We start from the raw sequence: 15,646 nt of genomic DNA on the forward strand, positions 1-15,646 counted from the left end.
GTTCTTTGCATTGTAGCTACCCATCTGGGTTCTCCTGCTTCCCTGCCAACCTCAAGGCCAATTTTAAATTTTTCTTCTATTTGCTTGTTATCATTGTCTTTCTCACTGTACGTTATCCTGACCAGTTGTTCACTGTCACTCACCTCACCTCCTTTGCTCTTATCTTTTCTGTATACCATAGGATCATATGAGATTACTCGGCTATCGACCTGGAAGTCTTTTTAAGCCTAGCCATTTCAACCCAATGTAATACCATAGAAGTGCTAGTCAGTACCCAATATTGCATTTAGTGATGACTGCCAGTGTCCAGAAGGGTTGTGGGCACTATCCCCGGTAAGAATTTATGATGCCCCATCCACTCGTCCAGGTTCCTCTTGAACAGTGTCATAGAGGTGCTCTGTTTCACATGAATTGGTAGCCTGTTCCAAAGATGTGCAAGTCACTGGGAGATGAATCTGACCCTTCAGCATGTCCTATTTAAGTCCCTGGAACAGGCAGCCCTAGACCCATTTGATTTACGGATATGCGGCAAGTTCATTAGGTTGGGTCTTGGATTGCTCTGTAGGCCAGGCATAAGTCTCCCCTAAGAAGTCTGTATGATATGGAGTCTAGTGACAGCGACTTTAGTTGGTTCTGTGTAAGGTATATGCTGGAGGCCCTTGATCTTCTTTGTTAGATACTTCTGAGGTTTCTCTGATTGCACACAGGTGCTTAATATGGTACGTTGTACTCAGTTATGAGCCAGATAAGTGCCAAGTATAGGGGACAACAAATACAATTAAAACAAAAAAGTGGTGAAAATGATGGTAGTTTCTCACTAGCTTTTTCCACTTTATATGACATTTTATCATAATAGTGTGTGTGCATCAAATAGTACAATAATAAACTCAGTAGTTGATAAATAAACTGACCCATTAAAATGTCATATATAAAAGTTTAATTTGCCATTCTAGAATTCTAACAATAAAGAGGGGCCTCCTCTAATGCTCATGGGAATATGATCTATTCCCATGAATCTGTCTTGCCAATATAAAAAGCAGGACATGCATTACAAAATGCTCCATAGATTACTGATTTGGTATTACAATTAATAGTGTGCTTGATATCATATTTTACATCATTAACATGGAAGGATAGACCTACTCTAACCAAGTTACACCAATTACAGGTTCCACAAATTGTGGACCCTTTACACTTTGAGAACTGAGGCTTTTGTTTAGATTGTAGGAGTTCTTTTAAATTCTTACCCTTCCTAAACACTACTCTAGGGAAAGGTCCCAACTTTTCAAACAAGAGAGCGTCATTCCTAATAAGTTGCCAGTTTTTAGTCAAAATGTTACAAATTTTACCAGCATCATTACTGAATGTTGTGATGAAGCTGGTAAGGAAATTAACTTTCACTTGACTATATTTCCTGATGTTAACAGGGTCAGAGAGCTGGTTTCTCTCTCCTTCATCAAGGTAAAAGTTAACATCAGGTTGAATAATTACAGTCGTTTGTTCTTCGAATTCTTTAAGTAGTGGTTTATAAAAACCAACTGATCTCTTAACTTCAATTTCTACAATAGTCTCATCTATTAACGTATCTGGATAACCTCTATTCAAGAACTGATTTCTGAGAAAAGTACATTCCTGGCCAAAAGAAAGAGCTGTATTACACATGCGCACGGCTCTAACCAACTGACCCTTTATTATCGCTCTCTTCTGCTTGAAAGGGTGCTGACTAGTGAAGTGTAAAATAGAATTGCAGTAGGTGGTTTTTCTAAACAAAAGCCTCAGTTCTCAAAGTGTAAAGGGTCCACAATTTGCGGAACCTGTAATTGGTGCAACTTGGTTAGAGTAGGTCTATCCTTCCATGTTAATGATGTAAAATATGATATCAAGCACACTATTAATTGTAATACCAAATCAGTAATCTATGGAGCATTTTGTAATGCATGTCCTGCTTTTTATATTGGCAAGACAGACCAGCATATTTACGAGCATGTCTATGCCATGAGGACCAACAAACAAGAGAACGCTTTGGCCAAACATGTGTTAAATTTTCCTGACCATAAGTTCTCTTTCATGGGAATAGATCATATTCCCATGAGCATTAGAGGAGGCCCCCTTTCTTTATTGTTAGAATTTTGTGAACTAGAATGGCAAATTAAACGACAACTGTAACATCTCAGTCGTGTTAAAAATGAGAAGCTATATTAAATAATCTGTCAGGTAAGTTTGTATATAACTTTTAATGTAATTATGACAGAATTATAATGTATTTACAGCATTATTTATTGTATTTGGATTTATATATATTGATTTTATATATGATATTTTAATGGGTCAGTTTATTTATCAACTACTGAGTTTATTATTGTACTATTTGATGCACACACTATTATGAGGAATCATGTAGTAAAAATTTAATTTTAAATGCATTGTTAACATTTTTCACTGTTTGTTTCTGAAAGACAAGAACCTTTTGGATTTATTTCCTAGTTGGAGACTGGTGACACTGTTTACTGCTACCTCCCGGCTTTTGTTTGTTACAGTTTGTGGTGCCGGTGTTCTCCAAGTATAGGGGGGTTATAACTTCTTTTGCTCTCGAGGCAATGCATTTACTAATCAAGTGTGCTGTTTTCTCTAGTCCAGCAAATTGGAATGGCATTGTATTGGTTGTTTTCCTGCAAAGTTATTTGTCCATAGTGCCATCCTTACCTGTATTAGTAGCCAGATAATTTGCTGCAGTATGGGCAATCACAGGAGCTTTATCCTGCCATGTTTTTCCTGTCAGCGGGTTTTCAATCACACTGAGCCTTGTGTGATACTTGACACTTTGCCAGACCATGTAAACCCTCCCCCACAGACAGACAGACACACACACACACACACAGACACACTTGTAATGGCATATCACAGTTTGATCACATAAGCTGTCCAAGACTTTATTATTTTCCCTCATCTTTCCCTGACTTTGCCAATTATTCCTTGAGATACTGCTTGAGGAGTTTTCTTCATTTCACTGTCATCACAGTAAATCAGTCCCTATTAACAACACTGCTGTCCTCAACACTCTCCCCGTATTTGACACCACCCCCATTTTCATTTCCCTTAATTTCTCAGGTTTTCCTGCAAGATCCGCTCCTGCCTTTTTTTCCCTTGCGTCTTGCTCCTTGTGTTTCTGTTGTCTGCTTAACCAGTTTACCATGCCTGCAGTAGTTCTCACTGTAGTTTTTCTCACCACTCTTGTGCCCTTTTTGTATTGAGCAAGTTTAACCCCTTGGAGTCCTTTGTTTCATAGTATTCTACTTCAGAGTGTCACCAATTCAGTTTGCCAACCCCCTTACCTGTATTATTCACCATAGCCACCTGATTTTTATCATGAAGCAAGTGTAAACAACTTCATCATCCTCAGTCTGCTGCTGTTCAGAATTCTTTAAGCCTTAGGGAAGTTTTAAGGCTTCTGTACTTGTCCCAGTCTTTCTTAGATTCAATACCACTTTCACATCCCTACTTACTGTCATAGTGCCTCTGTACCTACCTTACTGCTTTGCCCTTCCCAGCAGCATTTTCTTGCTTTTACGTGTTGCATTCATGTTCTTCTAGAGGTCAGTGTTATAGTTACCTAAACCTTGAAGAAAAGTGTGCAGGTAGGGGTATATGTTTGTATTTTACTTTTAATTAGTTAGTATAATATTAAGAAGTGAAGTTGGACTAAGTGACCTAAAGGAATCGGTAACTTCGGGAGGAAGGGATTCAAAGTCTTTTTGTTTGTCTTTTCGGCTTTTCCCAGTTAGGGGTCTCCACAGCGGAACTCCAGTCCGCTAATGATTGGCAGTAGATTTTTATGGTGCAGAGTTGCCAGCCCGACACCCAACCTTCAGCGAAGGCACGCCCATTCACGCATGTCTTTTGGAGGCCACTCGACTGCGGGGAGGACATACAGTCTCCACACAGAATGCACTCCAGTCGAGAATCGAACAGGAGAACCTCTTGCTGTGGGGCAACAATGCTACCGCTGCACCGAAGGGATTCAAAGTACAGTGCACATACTCTACGCAGTAATAATTTTGTTGCATTTAAATAAATGCTAATGTACTGTCAGTTATCCAATGTAAAAATAAGGTTACTTTGCTTCTAGCAGTTGTGTCTGTGATTCTCAGTGTATTATGTAAAAAAAAAAAAGTGACACAGTATCCTTGTTCTGAAACCAAAATATTCTGACTACTGGCTTGTTTAAGACCCTTGCTTTAACGGCACAGTTCTAGAAACTCTCAGTAGGAATGGCTTAGTGTTGTGATGGAAAAAGCTGGAGTGCAGACCTGTCAACTATTCATCAATATCTCCTTTTCCCAGTATGAAATCGCACAGAATCCTTACGTTGGTGTCAGGTATTTAATAGCCCAAATGCTCCTGCTTTACCTGATAGTGATCTGTACTTTTGATCCCAGACAGCCCAATAGTGTCCATTGCTTTCAACTCTCTCTTGGCACTAAGCAGTTCTACCACACAGTAGTAGCCACCAAAGGCCCCACTACACCAGTTCCTCTCTTTATTGTTAACTATCTTTTGTGCTCTTGGTTATATTGATGATGACTAGAATGAACATGCATTGTACCTTTACTCTTCCTGGCAATAATTGCAGTAGTTTCCATACATCCTGGTAGTAAATGGAGTCCCTTTCTTACCCCCAGTAACCTTCCCACTGCCATTGCAGACTTGTTCACCTCATTTCCTTTAACTGCCATTGCTACTTTGACTCTGGAGTCATCTGCATTGTGCGGTGCACTGATATACATAGTCATTTTGCTTGTTAATGAGACAATGTGTAATTCTTTTGTGTAAATCTCAGCATAACATAGGGTGAGTGGTTGATGGTACTGTACCAGCCAATTCTGTACATTGCGGCTTCTGACTGTACTTTTCCGACCCCGATATCTGGAACTGCTGCCTCCAAGGCACTTCTTTGGGCCCTCTGTTTTGATGAGAAGGAAGGATCCTTGTAAGGGAATCCAGCTCTGTTTCTAAAGATTGCTGACTGTAACATTTGTTTAAAATAATGATAATCAGTAAACAATACATCTGTGTGCAGTTGCACAAGTTTTAAAACTTTTTATAAAATACTTTGAGATGTGATTTAAATTTTATGCTCAATGTGCAAATACATTAAATGCAAGTGCTGTATTTGATGTATATGTCAAATCAGCTCTACTATGTTTACCTTCTTTCCTGGGCTCTGGCTAAAAAATGTCCTGAGATTAGTCCACCACCTTGATTAACAAAACAAAAGTTTAAAGTCTTTATTAAATTTCTGTCATCCTACGTAAAGTTGTCACAAACAGCCACAGTTGATCTTGGTTTGTTTATGTATTTGGCTGTATTCTATCAGCAAATAAGAGTGAAATTAAGATTAACCTAGCATTCTCAACTATTCAGTCACATGGGCTAAACGTTTGGCGAGGCATGCTTCTATTAATTGTTGACCAAGTTGCTTTTTTGTCATCTGAGATCACTGTATTTGTAGCATTGCTCCTGTGACAAATTGAGTTGTATGCACTAAATGGGGGGGGGGGGTACAGGAGGCAAGCCCACCACCGAGGAAGTTATGTAAGGCATTGCCCCCACAAAAACGTTATTTCAGAAATTCACTACACAGCCTTTGGTAAAAAACTTTGAGATTTTTCCAGAAACTGTTTCTTCTTATTTCTGTATACTTAGTCACCCTGTGTCCACCCCCCCCCCCTTATAATTCACATTCTGACTTTCCCATTTTGTGGTTTGGTTCACTGTTGTATGTGTAAGGGAGTTTTTTTACAAGCTTTTTAGCATCTCTTCATTTTTGAGGATGCGTCATCTGCTTGGCCCCACCTAATGCTTCTCAAATACTTTCACTTCAGTTGCTGTTACTCCTGGGTACTCAAGTATTTTGCGCTGATGATTTTATAGTGTTCTTGACATGAGAACAAATTAGAAAGTTCAGAGAGCAAAAATGTCATTGTTTCTAAATGTTAAGAAAATATAATTCATCCTGATAGACTGTAGTAGGGTATTCATTTCTGACTTCATCTAAAACTGAATACCCCCTTTAGTTCAGTGCATTAAGACTGAAGTGACTGACCACCAGCCAGCAGGTGTCCTTTAAAGGTGGGGTAGGTATCAGTCACCGACTGACTCACAGTGAAGGCTGGCAGTAAGACAGAGAAGACCACCAGAATTTGCACCGGAGGGGTGCAGTAAGGTACATTTACTGAAAATGTGAGTATGTTTGATACTTCATTCTGGGCTAATGTAATAAGTAAATGGTGCAACAGAGGCCCAGTTTATGGATGGATGCCAAGAATATCAAATAAAATGCATAGCTGAAAATGGTTATGTAGGTTCTAAATATTTTAGCTGGACCCTGCTGCTGTGTGTTTGAATAACATGTATTTTTATTTCTGTTTTTCATGCAGATTCAGGTTGTCATTGTTCTTATAAACCAAGATGTTAAATGTAGGTCACAGCTCTGTATTCTTTTCATTTCTCTTGAGAGCAAATTCCTTCAGTGTTTTGAGTTAGAGAGATAATGCTGTAAAGAAACTTTTTTACTGGGGTCCATATGCATTTATATTATGACTGTTATGATATTGAATAGGGGAGTTTCCTGGCTGCCACATATATTTTACACATTACTTAACAAGTCTTACAAATAACTGCTTAACTGGGTGTTTGTTTAAAATTTCAGGTGTCTGTCTTGCAGTCCACAAAGGATGCTAATAAAAAGGTCTGTGTTGCAAACACTCATCTTTACTGGCACCCAAAAGGTATGCTTTTTTCTCCCTTTGTTAAAAAATATTTTATATGTTATTTTTCATTTTGTCTGTTTATATGGTTTATTCAACCACTGAATTCATCAGCACATAATGACTGACTTTACCGTTCTGGTCTGTTTTCTAAGCCTGATACGCCACATAGACCTTTCTGTATCCCCAGCTCTCTTATAATTTTCCAGTGTATTTCTGAGCCGACAGTGTCCTAATCTATTTTTCTAGAAAACCATTTCAGCAATCCAACGTGGTTAATTCGGTAAAATAGTACTACGTATCTTTATTACCAGCTTTGGTGTGTGTGCCTTCTGTTCTTCATCTCCTTTACTAGAAGGTGGAGTCCCTTGTAAGCACTGTTCTTTCCTACAGAGAGAGAGAGAGCGAGAGAGACTGTATCCTTCTATCTAGGAATTTTATGTATTTGAGTGTGATGCGTTTAAAAACACACCTGGAGACATGTTTCATAACCTTGGCAATCGCTACAGGCCCAGAACTACCTCCTCCTATTAGTTTCTTCCAGTCCTTTCTGCCACTTCACTGTGCTGTGTCTCCTTATACTGTTTCCAGTATGATGATTATCTGTATCATTGCTTGTACTTCTTACTTCTATAGGTCTGTGCAGTGTGATCTACTTTTTCACAGTGAACCCAGCAGCCATGACCCTGACTTGCTGCTCTGGTGTCTTCGTGTCGGTCATTATTTTTTTTTGCCAGTACTTCTGAAAAAGGGCAGTCAGAGTAAAGATATTTATTTTGAGTGCTCCTGCCCTGTTTGACACATACTCTATGAGCACACCTGTCGATATCATAGCCATATACTATACTGCCATGCATGCACACACACCTTTTTATCCTTGCAGGCCAAACACCACAGACCATATTCTTACTCGTATCCCTTTGCCTTAAAAGCTACAAGCAGCAATTCCTACACACACACACACACACACACACACACACACACACACACACACTCACTCACTCACTCACTCACTCTCTCTCACTCACACACACTCTGACTCACACAGACACACACACACACACACACACACACACAGACTATTAGAGCATCACTGTTCCCTTGTTTGCCCTCTGGTCAAGCACATCCTTCTGGAGTGTTCAGCGTTAATGGCTGTCAAAAGTTGTGCTTTGCATGGTCTGGGAAAGTAAACAGTAGCTTGTTAAAATTTCTTGTTGTGTCTGAAGATTGTTATTGTGACTTAACCAGACCAGAGACAATGGGAAGAGCTCCTTCTTAATCTCCCTCGCCATTCCTAGAGAGGTAATATCCAGTCGTAGCTCTGCTCAGGACAAACCAGCTGTACTCCAAACATTTGTTGGGTAATGGCCACACCTGAAGTTGCCCCTAAGTGCTTCCCAGGAGTTAAAACCACAGGTGATAATTTAGTCATGCATATCCCATGGTGCCATTCAGATTGCAACATTCTTTCCTGAACCTGGATCACAGAAGAAAATCAACCTCTGTCATTGCAGTGCAGCTAGTTTTTATTTTAATATAGCTGAAGGAAGTTATTTTTCAGCTGTTATGTAGTGTGCTTGTTCTTGTAACTTACAGAAGGGGACAAGTTGCTGTCTGTTAGTTCAGTAATAAGGCTTAAGACTGTGGCATACTCATGAGCTTCATCCAGTCGTCCTGCATGCACTCTCCATTCTTCTTTCATTCTCCTTTGTAACTCTGGGTAAAGTAATTTAGCTGTACACCGCTCCTAGATTGCTTCTGTCAAAAGGCAGTTGAACATAATAGGCTTCCTTCTTTAAAAAAAAAAAAAAACTGTTGCAGCCTTTATTTCTCAGCTTTAGCACTAGTAGTATACTCAGAAGCCAAACAGTTTATTTGCAGACTTCTTTTGTTGTGGCATGGTGTCCACATTTTTAACTGAAATGCCCACTTTTTATTTTACTTGCCACTATACACCTACACCACTTTGAAACTGCAGAATGTCTTGTCTCGTGAGAGAGAATTTTTGACGTACTCCGTAATATTTTTCTACAACTGAAAAATATCTGGTGTGGATGGTGAAATATAAAAATTCCAACTCTGAAACTCCATTGCCGTAGTCGGTGGCCACTCAGAACAGTGTTACAGATTTAAACTTGAAAAGCTTGAAGTTGATTGCATGGTGGATAATCAATAATGTGTGGTTATGAAATTAGGTGGTCGTGGTGTTGATCCCATTTGTGTTAATAGCTGGCCGTCACGTTTCTAAATTCATTTTAGTGTCTTTTTTCAACAGAGAACTTTTCCTACCTCAGTGAATCATTGTATTTATCCATATCCCTTAAAAATTAAAACCTGGCACTCTTTCATTGTTCACCAGTGGCTTAAATACATAGGACATTGGCCTCCTCAGCCAGGGACTGATACAAGCAGACATTTTTCATGAATACCACCAGTTTTAAATGCCTATAAAATAATCCCAAGTAGCAGTCAGTGTGAATAAACTGACTTGTATCTCATTTTGTTTTTTATTTAGATATATATGACTTACCCTTTGTAAAACTTTCATTTTTCTACCCATTAAGTATAAGATCTGAAGTTGTCAGTTTTCATGTTGCCCTCATTGGATGGGTTCAGTTCAGATCCCTTGGAACCGACTGGCCGCTTGCTAAAGCTCATGGGCAACAAAAACTCCTGAGCTTCCCCCTTGCCCATAATGCACCTGGTTGTATACCTCAGATCTCATTTGCTGCTTTTTAGCTTCAGACGTGTTTACCTTTACTCTCGAGCTCGTTAAAGAGAAGTAACATTTTTTGATAGTTTTTCTTCATATTTCTCCCCCTTATAAAGTACTTTCTTTTACTTCTGTCGCTCATATTTTGATGACCACCTTCTGAATTCTCCTTTTGTACCTTTTGGTACATCTTAGATGCTATTGTTAGTATCTTCTCCATACCTTTGTGGTAGCTCCCTTTACATACCATGATTGGTGTTCCGTTTCTCTCTTCCTTTCCTTTTCTTTCAACAAAAAAAAGGGTCTTTATCTTTACATTTTTTTTCTTTGTGTGTGTGAGTGCTTGTTTTCTGTCCAAGTATGGTTGTAGTCTCTCATCTTTCCCACGCTCGCCATGACAGATCAAGACAGAGAGAAAGCCCCTGCTGGGTTTTAAAGGTGTGTTAAGTGTTCGCACAAAATTCCATATTCTGATCAGCACTCACTTTGTGTCTTCTGCTTAGGTCCTCTCCAGCTACAGGAAGATTGCTCCATTTGCCATTTTTTAGTCACAGGGCTTTATTGGAGTGGAAAAATTGATTTTAAAAGGCTTTGCTACTCTCCTTCTTCAGAGAGGCTATTTCTGGGTCACCTTCAAAGATTTTGTCAAGCAAAAACTAAATCTTCCAGATTCAATCCAGCTTCATCCTCTATCTTTTAAATCTTCGGATGGGAAAAAAAGCACAGTTCTTCGGTGCTGATATCTTCCTCTGCTCCAAGTATGAAGAAATCAAAACTGTTCGTTCCACCTGTTATGTCTGAACCCACAGCTAAGCAGACGGCGCCATCAGTCTCTTGGGCACCATCTTCAGAAAAGGCAATACCTTCGACACTGTCCACTTTGGTGCTGTCTAAAGATTTCATAGCTGTCTAAAGTCCAGGCATTCCCCTTCTGTTGACCCTTTTTCAGATAGGCTGCTGCCCCCCCCTTCCTGGACCAACCTTATTCACCTGCAAAGTCCGCTCATTCAGAAGCTTTACCGAGGAAAAGCTGGAAAGAGTAGAGAGGAAGATTCTATGGCAGCAAGGAGTCACTGGGACCTCTAGGGCTCCTATCCTGTCTGGTCACGGACCTTTTGCTTCCACCCCTCCAAGCATCTTTCCTCCTCTGACTTCTGCTACAAGTTCAGGGACCTCTGTTCCAAGTTGCCCGTCACTGACTGCATCTGTTCTGAAGTGGTCGTCTTCGGCGCCAATTGTGACTGTGAGTTTTCTGGCTCGGTCAGAACCAAAGACCTCCAGCAGCCGTAACTGTCATGCCAGTTCCGAGGAGTTTGATTTCACCCAGGTTTTTTGGAGTAGTCTGTCCTCTTCGGAGCCTCAGCATGGATCTGCTCTGCTCTGACTTCTGCTTCAGGAGACATCTGCTCCGTGTGAGGGGAAATCACGGTGCTGACCACTGTTCTTTTGGGCCCGGACTCCCTTCCTGCTGTGGGTGGATCATCTTTTGAGGCAATGGAGAGGATCTTGTCTGTTCTAAGACATCAGCCGGGTCTTCCCCCCTCGGAACAACCTGCCAAGTCACTCCTTGCTCCACTGACAATGTCTGGCACTCCGTAACTTCTCAGTTGGCCACCCTGACTTTCATTTCCAACTTATCCATGAGGCTCATTTCTCACACAGCTGAAGGGAAGACGAGAGCCATTGGTTCAGACGTAGCCTGGGTGCATTTGTGAGTTTGCAGAACCCTTCAAGTCTACGTTTGTCAATGCTCTCTTTGACGGCACTTCCTTATTTGGGCCAAAGGTGAAAGACACACTCACTAGGTGTGAGAAAGATGGGAAGACTCTTTCTGCAGTGAGCATACATTTTTCCATCCCTCAGAGACCCTTTTCAAGGAACCAACATACTGGTGAAAAAATGTGGTTCAAAAAGTCCCAAGGGTCCTTTCCTGATACATGTAATGACATTTCCCCCAGGGGCAGAGGGAGGAATTGCAGTGGGAGACACTGCCCTCATGGAAGATTGGGTTCTGCAAAAACCAGGGTTTTCAAGATTCTTTCTTTGATAGACCCTTCTAGTGCTCCTGAAAGGAGGCCCTATTGTCCTCCTCTGGAGGCAGTTGGGGATCATTTTTCCTGCATCAGAGAGCCTGGCTACAGAAAGCTTCATTTTAAAATTATATTTGGTGAGGCACAGCCACAGGGAGTTACTAAATTATGTATCAACAGTACATATAACCCCCCCCCTTACATCCGACTTTAGCACTGTTTGAAAGAATATGCGAGTTGGATGTAAGAAGCTAATTAACTAAAGAACAGAAAGGATTTCAGGATAACCTGTCTAAGGAAGAAAGAGGCACTCACATGTTTGACACAACAGTAAATTTGTGTAATGCTTGTATAGGCCCTAGGGCCGATAGCCTAGTACCAACCTATGAACCTATATTGGACGGGAGAAAGGAAATTCACCCCAGGGGTCACATCAGTCGCCCTGCTAGACAGGGGTCCAGGTAAGTAAATAGTGTGGGAAGAAATAGCCAGGGAATTGTTATGGCTAGGCTTGTATAGGCCCTAGGGCCGATAGCCTAGTACCAACCTATGAACTTATGACAAAGGGGGTGGTTTGGTCATCATGGACATCCATGATTATAATAAAAGAATGTATGAGATTCTCACCACTGACCCATACCAGGAAGTGACCAGGAATGAGATGAATTTGGCATATAGGAGAATTAGTGTTATGCTTAATGACTTGTTTTAGAAGATAGAATAAGTATTGACACATACAACTATTTAAATATGATCTTGCCCACCATCCCGACTATCTTCGGTGTTCCCAAGATACATAAGGATGTAGGTAACCCGCCTTTGCGACCAATAGTTGATGGTCGCAACTCGATAACATATGCTTGTGCAAAATTTCTGGATGGTAGACTCGAGAAGTTTTTGGAAGGGCAGGTCCAAATATGTAAGGACTCTTGGCACTTTCTTAGTTTGATCAATTCCATTGAATACCAGGAAGAGGTCCTGTTTTTAACGGTTGACGTTAAGGACCTGTTTTCAGTTATACCTCAGGAGGAAGGTATTCAGGAAATTGAACATTTCTTGTTTGAACAGGGGGTGCGACAGGGAGAAATTAACTTTTATATGTAGACCTGTTTGAGATAGTAGTTGTTAAACATTAAAAAATTGTTTTTGAGAACTATCTCCAAAAAGTGGGCATGGCGATGGGTTCACCTTGAAGCACTACCTTTGCCAATTTGGTAATGGGATGCTGGGAGAAGAGGTACATTTTGGATGGTGTATATGCCAATAATATTGTATTATATCTGCGTTACCTGGACGACTTATTCATCTTATGGAATGGTAGCCAACAAAGGGCAGATGAATTATTGGTTTATATTAATAATACTGCACATTTTCTGCAATTTACCCACACGATTGGAGAGCAAGAAATTAATTATTTGGATGTTAACCTCAGTAAGGACAGAGAGAATGGGAGATTTATTGCTAAAATACATAGAAAACCCACTTACTCTACTTCCTTTTTACATTTTACAAGCTCCCACCCTATGCCTAATAAGAAGACGGTTGTTAAAGGGCAATTTGTCCTGGCCGCCAGGATGATGAACAAGGGTGCTGATTTTGTTGACGAATGTAGACATTTAATATAAATGTTTATGAGTAGGGGTTACCCGAAATGAATATTACAGGAGCTTTTTACAGAGGTTGAACACGAGAAATAATGGTAATTTTAGACTAATCTTGCAGCAAGAAGGCTCCTTAGGTCCTTGTTTAAGTGGCTGTAGTAACAAGGATATTGATTATATAAATACTTTCACCACCATATTTAATACACAATTTTATGAGATACAAGCAATTATTATAAAAAATTGGAGAATTATTGAAAAGGAAGTATCTATAAAGGGTAAATTTACAGGAAGGGTCAAAACAGTAGCAAGAAGAGGTAAAAACTTAAAAGCACTACTTGAAACTGCTAGTCGACCTAACGTACAAGGACAAGGAATGAAAAAATGTGGGATGTGCAGTTTTTGTAAATTTATCTATCAATGACAGTCTGTTGAAATTAATGGTAAAAAGTGTGAAATAAATTGTATGTTGAATTGTAATTCAAACGCAGTGGTTTATGTGGCTAGGTGTAATTAATGCCCTGCTTATTACATAGGAAAAACTACCAGAGCCCTAAAAGATGGGGTATATTAGCATTTATATGCTATAAGAAAGTCCAGTTTAACTAATGCCCTTGCTAAGCATGTGCAAATGTATAATGGTCATAGTTTTGATTTTTGTGGTATACAGCAAGTAAATGAGGAACTTAGAGGAGGCCCATGGATGCTGTATTTAGAAAAGGCTGAGTTAATGTGGCAGCTATCATTATACTCCTATGTTTGGCCTAGGCTTAATGATTAATTGTGCAATCAATAGCATATTAAAATTGAAAGCCTTGCTTAGATAGAAAAATGAATTTCTCCTTGTTTATGTATTTATTTTTATGTTGATTCTGCAGGTTGGCGCTCTGATGTTTTTTTGATGCACAACAAATTTTAGCAATAACATGTCTAATAGTTTTTTAATGAAAGTAAATTAACTAGTTCAGTAGTAGTGGTTTTATGGATGTCCTGTAACCTTAAATGTTGTTGGAAATTTTTAATTTATGACATCATCTCCTTCGTGGAATAACTAAGCAACTTTTTTAACATTTGGCTGGTTGGACTGATGAAGTTTGTGAATGTACAAATGAAAAGCGCTTCACCTTTGTAAAAAATATAGAGTTTAGTGTGAGTCCTGGCCATTTTCTTTGTGTTATTTTTACAGTTTGTCGTTCTCGTTTTTTTTTTGAGACTGGTAACTTCCAACAAATAGGTGTAGGGAATTATATCCAGAGGTTATATTGAACCCTTTTCACAAAATCCCACAGAAAAATCACAGATGTTCCACCCAGTCAAAGGGAACAAGCAGCACTAGAATTACAAAAGCTGTTAGAAAAGCAAGTCATCCAAAAGGCTCCCCCAGAGCATATAGGATCCAAAATTTACTCAGGGTTCTTTTTAGTACCAAAAGGGACAGGGGATGAGACCTATTCTAGATCTCAGCAAACTAAACAAATCAGTTCGTTGAACCAAATTCTGGATGGTCACGGTTCAGTCCATTCTTCCATTTTTGGAAAAGGATGATTGGATGTGGTCCATAGGACCTCTAAGATGTATACTATCGTATAAAAGTGCACAGGCAGTCCAGGAGGTTCTTACACTTATGGCTGGGAGCCAGTCACTACCAATTCAGAGTATTGCCGTTTGGTCTCACTACAGCCCCCAGTGTGTTCGCCAAATGCATGGCAATAGTAGCAGCTCACTTGAGACTGCACAGATTCCAGGTGTTTCCATACCTAGACTGACTTGTCATTGCCACGACCAGGCATCAACTCATAGAAGCCAGAAAAAAAGTCCTTTAAATGTGCTGCTACTTGGGAATAACAGTCAACTATAAAAAATGTCATCTGGAACTTATCCAAATCCTAGAACTCATAAGTGCTGTTTCAAATACGAAAACCACCATAGCCTCTCTTCCTCCACAAAGATTGACTATTCAAAGGCAAGTCTCAACTATAATAAGCAGAAACAAAGTGCCTGCTAGATTAGTCCTCCAAACATTAGGCTTCATGGCAGCATCAATAACTCTTGTACCCCTGGCCAGATATAATATGAGAATACCGGTCTATATTAGAACACTGACGTTTTAAAACTTCGAATGTTCTAATATCAACCCCTATTCAGCGAACGCTTAAAATATCGAACGTGCAGAACAGCGTTGTTCCGAAACACATGCCCACAACACAAGCACACCAAAAAAACAGCAATCCAGACACACACACTTAAAATCCTACATCTAACCCTATACTAAACTGTACATACGCTATCTGTCCACTTACCTTAACCCAAACCCTAACGTCAGTCACTGTCACACACTCGCCTAACCTGCGCCCTAACCCTAACTCACCTACCCCACCCTACCATAACGTCCGTCACAATCGCACACTTACCTGACCCACACCCTAACCCTCACATCCACACAGTCGCACACTTACCTAAACCTGACCCGTAACTTTCCACCACAGTGCTGAAAATAGCGAAGCCACAGAAACGGACAACCAAATTCTTTCCCTA

At 40.0% G+C, this 15,646-nt stretch overlaps 1 protein-coding gene across 1 annotated transcript in view; it reads left to right on the forward strand.

Annotated features, from left to right (window-relative positions):
- PDE12 (phosphodiesterase 12) overlaps positions 1-15,646 on the forward strand; it is a 92,460-nt gene that overhangs the window by 18,823 nt on the left and 57,991 nt on the right. The window contains exon 2 of the mRNA XM_044078770.1: positions 6,710-6,788. Coding sequence (XP_043934705.1) covers positions 6,710-6,788 — 79 coding nt within the window. The remainder of the gene's footprint in view (positions 1-6,709; positions 6,789-15,646) is intronic.

The sequence above is a fragment of the Protopterus annectens genome, chromosome 7.part1, assembly GCF_019279795.1.
Source record: "Protopterus annectens isolate FY-2018-M chromosome 7.part1, PAN1.0, whole genome shotgun sequence".
In the NCBI taxonomy this organism is placed as follows: domain Eukaryota; kingdom Metazoa; phylum Chordata; order Ceratodontiformes; family Protopteridae; genus Protopterus; species Protopterus annectens.